Source organism: Halichoerus grypus, chromosome 15 (assembly GCF_964656455.1).
Source record: "Halichoerus grypus chromosome 15, mHalGry1.hap1.1, whole genome shotgun sequence".
NCBI lineage: Eukaryota > Metazoa > Chordata > Mammalia > Carnivora > Phocidae > Halichoerus > Halichoerus grypus.
This window is the reverse complement of record NC_135726.1, coordinates 18,556,869-18,563,558: the sequence shown is the minus strand read 5'-3', so window position 1 is coordinate 18,563,558 and position 6,690 is coordinate 18,556,869. Positions and strand designations below refer to the sequence as shown.

General features: G+C 55.6%; 1 protein-coding gene across 1 annotated transcript; it reads left to right on the top strand.

Annotated features, from left to right (window-relative positions):
* The first annotated feature begins 554 nt into the window (after positions 1-554).
* Positions 555-6,484, top strand: LOC118550180 (carboxylesterase 3). Its single transcript, XM_078063537.1, is given in 10 exon segments — positions 555-575; positions 2,086-2,600; positions 2,684-2,739; positions 2,742-2,812; positions 2,979-3,112; positions 3,619-3,772; positions 3,873-4,021; positions 4,433-4,483; positions 4,953-5,115; positions 6,437-6,484. Coding segments are annotated over 10 exon segments (1,362 nt in total).
* Positions 6,485-6,690: the final 206 nt, after the last annotated feature.

The window sequence follows — 6,690 nt, the reverse complement described above, 5'->3', positions numbered from 1 at the left end:
GAAAATCACGCCCAAAATACACCCTGGGCATCCTCAGTCCTGGGGCCCCGTGGCAGGGCCGCCTAGGCCCAAGGCCCTGAGGCTTTACAAGGCTATCAGCCAGCCACAATGGAAAAGAGCTTGCCGGTCCTTCAAGACATTAAACACAGAATTACCAGGTGACCACAAGGCCATTCCTAAGTGTATGTAGCCAAGAGAAATGAAAACATAGGAACTCACAGAAACTTGTACATGGGTATCTGTAGCAGTATTACTCAGAATAATCAAAAGGTAGAAACCACCCAAATGCCCATCATTGAATGAATGGAAAAACAAATTGTGATATAGCCATACAGTGAAATATTATTATTCGACCATAAAATGGGACCAAAGGACTGATATGTGCTACAACTTGAATGAACTCAGAAACATTACGCGAAGTGAAGGAAGCCAGCCACAAAGGGTCGCATATTGCCTGGTTATTATTATGTGCTATATCCTGAGTAGGTAAAATCCGGGGAGGCAGAAAGCAGACGAATGGTTATCAGGTCATCAGGGGATGGGGGCGCGTAGCAATGGGAGCGATTATTGAACAGGTATGGGATATTTTGCTGAGGCAATGAAAGTTTTATAACTAGAGAGATGTGGTAATTGCACAAAATTGCAAATACACTTAAGTGCCACCGATTTATATACTTTAAAATAGTTAATTGCATGTTATATAAATTTAATCTCAATTTAAAAACAACAACAACAACAAAGAGCATCACCTTCAGTTCCCTCCATCCAACATCAGTGCTCAGGCACCCCCTTGGCCAGCAGGACTGGACACCAGCTCTGCCCCGAGCCATGGGCTCCCTCGGAACTTCAGCCCAGTCACTGGCCACCACTCCCTCAGATCAGTGGCGTGTGTCTCTTGAAATGAGCACACAGGGTCTGGTGGAGCTCACTGAACCAGGAGAGCTGGAATTTGAGCCCAGGGCTGCAGAGCTCCAAAGCCCAGACTCCTACCCTTCCCCCCTGCCTGCCCGCCCCTTCCCGCCCCCCTCATGAAATATCGCATCACCCATGCCCCTGCAGTGCACTCTCTGAGCCCTCCTTCCCCCACCTGGGTACTGGGTCTTAGGGCTGGCCACCAGCCAGATGCGCAGGGCCACTGAGGTTTTTATAACATAACCCTTTAGAGATTGGTTGTGCCAAAGGGCAGGGCCTTCTTATACCTTCCACCACTTCTGCCCCCAGTTAGTTGTGAGGAGCATGGGGACAGTGGTAAGAAGTGGGTCCAGGGTCCAGCTGTGGGTGCCCTGTCTGCTCCTGGCATTCCCTGCTTCAGCCACTGGTAAGACATGCCAGCTTAGCCTGCAGAGGGGGGAGCTTCAGGGTTGCTGGGAGGACTTGGGTGGAAGGGGCAAGAGGGAGGCAGGGACGGGGAGGGGTGGACAGCCTGCTCAGGGAAGAAGCCCTCAGTTCCAAGAAATGCCAGGGGTTGTGTGCATCCTCTCTGGGCTGGGTCTCTGCCACTGTGGTCGTGTGTGGTCTCCAGAGCAGGCCTGCCAGAGGACATGATTGTCCTTATGTTTTAAAGGGCACCCAGGATTTGATTAATCAGCAAGACACAGACACAGAAGGGAGGGTCACGAAAGGTTTCCTCCCAGGTCCTAGAAACAAGCGGCATGCAGGGAAGCATGGGTCAGTCAGGAGGCAGAGCAGGGGAGGGGAAAACGTGGGCAAGAACCTTTATTGTTTGCAGAAAGAAGCGGCCAGGGGGCTAAGCAGGTTCTGGATCGGCTAATTCCAATGTTCTCAGTGGGCTCTGGGGCATGGGGCGGTCCCTCACTCTCTGGTATCTGGCCCTGGGGTGATTAGGGCAGGTGGTTAGTGGTGGGGAATCTGAGAAGCCCAGAGGAGGTGGCTGGGGGCACGGGCTCTGGATTGGTTGGTTCGCATCTGAAAGACACCTTTCAGTGAGTTACTATCTCTAAGAACTGGCCAGCCCTGGAACCCGCAGTCCCTCCAGAGTCTGCAAGGTGTCAAAATAAAGAAAACGAAAAGACATGGTTATTACACTTAATTTAGCAGATGAGAAATCTGAGGGTGAATGGCTAGCCCAAGGCCCAAAGCCCCACGACAGGTCTGTGGGTCCCAGGAGAACCTAGTTCACCCTCAGGGGATTGGTTTGGCCTAGAGGAGAGTGGCAGACCTGCGAGGGTGGAGGAGAAAGTGGGGGGTCATCATAGGGCCCATCTCCCAGGCTTGCTGGGAAGGTTAGTCACGGTGCTGTGTGCAAAGTGCTCAGAACAGGGCTCACAAAGTAGGTGCTCCAAGAACCACTGTGTAGTGAGTCCATTTGCCCGGCCCCCCACCATCACCTGTGGAGGCTGCAAACTCATTCGCTGGCGCTCTGTCCTGCCCGCAGGGCCTGAGGTCACACAGCCTGAAGTGGACACCCCCCTGGGCCGTGTGCGAGGCTGGCAGGTGGCCATGAGGGGCACAGACCGCCTGGTGAATGTCTTCCTGGGCCTCCCGTTCGCCCAGGCACCTCTGGGGCCTGGCCGATTCTCAGCCGCGCGCCCAGCGCAGTCCTGGGAGGGTGTGGGGGATACCAGCAATGCCCCTGCGATGTGAGTAGCCCCTTGGAGGTGGACAAGCTGGTAGGTTGCAGGGATCCAGATGGCGGGGCTGGTGGGCTGACCCCCTGGCCCAGGTGTCTGCAGGATCTGGAGAGAATGGACAACAGCAGATCTGTGTTGAATGGAAAGCACCTGTTTCAGAGGACTGCCTGATCCTCAACAGCTACAGCCCCGCTGAGGCCCCTGCAGGGGCCAGGCGGCCGGTGTGCAGCTCCGAGGGCCCTGTCTGCACATCCGGCTCCGCCTGGCCTGTCCCCTCCCCAGCCCCGTTCTCATACTGCCTCAGGGGTCCCAAGAATACCCTGGGTTGATGGGAGGGCAGCTGGTGTCCCAGGAGCTGGGGGTCACTGCCCCATGGCCTCTCTGCAGGTCATGCTGTGGACCCATGGAGGCGCTCTGGTGGCGGGTGCTGCCACCTGCCAAGATGGGTCAGCCCTCGCCGCCTACGGAGATGTGGTAGTGGTCACCGGCCAGTACCGCCTGGGGTTCCTTGGCTTCCTCAGGTGAGGTGGCCAGCCTGGGGCAGGGCTCTGCTGGCACTGGGAGAGGCCAGCTTGTGAGGGCAACTGGGGAACTAGGGTAGGGGCCCAGAGCTTGAATGCAGATTTCTCAGGCAAGCAGGGTGGCTGGAGACCAAAGGACCCTTCCCGAATGCCGTCCGGGGCAGAGAAGGAGGCTCCCCATCGCCCCCCTCTGGGGAAGGGGCTCTCCCGAAGCCAGAAGCATACAGAGAACTTGGTCCTTTGGACAGGAAGTGTTGACGGCTGGTCTGGGGCCTGGATCCCAGCAAGGGGCGGGGGCAAGGAGCACTAAGCTGTGGCTGGCCCCCCAGCTAGGCACCCCACACCACGTGCTGGGCAGGGGGCTACGAAGCATGCCTCATAGCCAGGCCGGACCTGGGGAAAGGGGAAGGGTCTGCCGTCCCGGCGGCTGGTTCGGAGCAAATGGGCAAAGGCTGAGGAGAAGCCCGGCCGCCTCCGCTAACCACCGCCTCCCCCCTGCCCCCTAGCACTGGGGATGAGCATGCGCCTGGCAACTGGGGCTTCCTAGATGCGGTGGCTGCTTTGAACTGCGTGCAGGGGAACATCTCCCCCTTTGGAGGTGACCTCAACTCTGTCACCATCTTAGGCGCTTCGGCTGGCGCCTGCATCGTCTCTGCCCTGGTGAGTCTCCACAGGCTGGCAAGAGTATCTCCCGTGGCCCCAGACCGCCCAGCGTTTCTGCCCTCCCCTGACAGCCCCCTGTCCTCAACACGGCACCCAGGTCCTGTCCCCGCTGGCTGCAGGGCTCTTCTACAGGGCCATAGCTCAGAGTGGGATCGTCACCATGCCGACGTTAATGGATCCTAACCCAAGGGTCCTGGCTCTGGGCTGCATTTCTTTGCCTCTCTCACCCCACGTGCGCCGGCCACAGCCCACCCTTTGCTTGCCCTGAAGTCCCAGAGGGGTGTCACCAGTAGGGAGCTGACTCCCCAGCCCGGCTCAGGCCTCAGCAGCCCCCCTGTCGTCCCCTCCCCGCCACACTGGCCGTGCTGGAATCCCTCCTCTCTGAACCCTGTCTCATTTCCTTAACTCACTCTGCGAAACTGACTGAGCCCGCTGGCTCTGGGAATATGGTTAACTAGGTGATGACACTGTTCTCAGAGGGGTGAAGGGGACTCCGCTACCCGCACAAATAATGACGGTATGATGTAATGGGGGACACACGGGGTGCCTGGGGACCACCCAAGCTGGTGGGCAAAGAAGCCTTCTCAGGGTTGGCGGCAGGTCTCTGGCCAGTCCCGAGGCCCCATCTCTGACATCACTGGCCCGTCTTTCCCACAGATACACCCGTTGTGTGTGGGAGGCGGAGGGCTGCAAGGTGGGGGTGGATGGGTGAGGGAGAGGCCAGGCTCTTGTCTGTCCTCAGAGCTTCGCGGACTCCCTGGGCTGCAGCTCTGCCTCTCCGGCTGAGATGTTTCAGTGCCTTCGGCAGACGGCAAAGAGCAGATCCGTAACATGAAGGTGGTATGCCTACCTCTCGGGGGGCGGTGACAGGCAATGGCGCAGAGGGGTCCGTCCAGCTCCTGTGGGAGCAGAGAAGCAATCAGCAGTCTGGGGTGAGCGTTGGGGCAGCCACCCCTGAGGGGAAGGGATGGAGGGCCCAAGCAGGCCTGGGAGCATGAATGCAGGGCCAGCTCTTCTAGGAAAGAGGTCTGCTTGGAAGTATCCATTGCCTGGTCTCCCTATTTCTCCTGGTCCTCCAACCGTGGTGGCCTCTATCCCCTCTAAGGCTCAGCCACCCAGGCACGCAGCCGGGGGACCCCCGCATGTCATCTTTTAAGGCATGGGCCTGACTGGGAAGACCCGTGCCTTGCTTTCTCCTGCAGAACACTACGGCTTCCTACACTGTTGATGGCACCTTCTTTCCCAAGAGCCCCATGGAACTCTTGAGGGACAGGCACTTCCACTCTGTGCCCTTCCTCGTGGGTGTCAACAATCACGAGTTTGGCTGGCTCATCCCCAGGGTGAGTGTCCTCTGGCTCTTGTGCTTTTAAGGCCCTGCCCTAGCCAATCCTCTGCCACCCCAACATCATCACTGCAACCTATGAGCTGACACTCCCATTTGATAGGTGAGAAAGTAAAGCTCAGAGAGGTTTATGGGACTTGCTTAAGGTTACCCAGCTTAATTTTCACAAAGTAGCCTTCTGGGCAGTTACTGATTCACAGCATATTCTCGCCTTGATGTCTGGTTTATACATCAAACTCTATGAGACAGGTTAGTATGACTCTGTGCCTAAACATCATGGCCCAAGTGCCTTCCAGTCCCTTGCAGGTGCACAGAACTCCCCACACAAAGCGTTAACATCATGCTTTCCTTCTGAGCATCTTTCCTATCATTCTCCTTCTTCTACCCATCTTCACGGTGATTGACTTTTTTTAAATTTTTTTTTAAAGATTTTATTTATTTATTTGACAGAGAGAGACACAGTGAGAGAGGGAACACAAGCAGGGGGAGTGGGAGAGGGAGAAGCAGGCCTCCCGCAGAGCAGGGAGCCCGATGGGGGGCTCGATCCCAGGACTCCGGGATTATGACCTGAGCTGAAGGCAGACACTTAACGACTGAGCCACCCAGGCGCCCCACGGTGATTGACTTTAATGGCTGCAAAACCTTCCACAAAGGGAGGGTCCCATCATAATATTCCTCAGTTTCCACACTTGGGTACTTTCTAGTTTTTACGACCGAAGCTAATAGGGCAGTGAACCTCTGCACGTCCATAGCTTTTGTCCTTTGATTTCTTCCTTTGGAATAGCTCTCCAGGAAGGACATTTGGGTTTTTGCTGGATGACAGGCTCATGCAATCTTGACATTCAAGGAAAAAGCTTGTAGAAGTTTCCAGGCCAGGTGTGTGTATGCAGTATGTGGGGGGGGGGGGGCGGGGGGTGTGTGTGTAATGGCCAAAGAGCGTTAAGGGGAAACAGTGCTCTGGACTCTGGCAGGCAGCCTTGGCCCCACACTGTCAACTGAGAGCCATGAACTGAACGGTGAGGAAGAGCCAACCTGGCTGGCTCCCAAGACCCGGGCAAGCCTGCCTGGTGCAGAATGCTGTGCCTGGGACTTTGTAGCCAAGGATGTTTCTCAGGAATTGGGTGGCTCAGGGGGCTGCTCACCTCCTCGCTGGTGCAGGCATTCTCTTTACTCCCCCTGTCATCCATATGGGCACAACCGTACATTGCTCAGCCGACTAGATATTTACTAAATGTCCATGGTGGAAGCTTTAGCTATGGAAAGTAATCCATACATCTCATGGAGACCTCTCCATCTCTTACGCATTGCCGCTCACATAGCACTTTGTGAAATTGCTGCGCCGATTTAAACTGCGGCCAGCAACTTGAGTCTACAGGTTTTATTACAACTTTACCGGCATTTGCAGACCATAATTTTTAAAATATCAACTTTATTGAGATGTAATTTACATACCATAAAATTTACCCTTTTAAAAAGCATGTAATTCAGTGGGTTTCAGTATATCCACAAAGTTGTGCAACCATCACCACTATCTTATTCCAGAACATTTGCATCACCCTAAAATGCAGCCCGT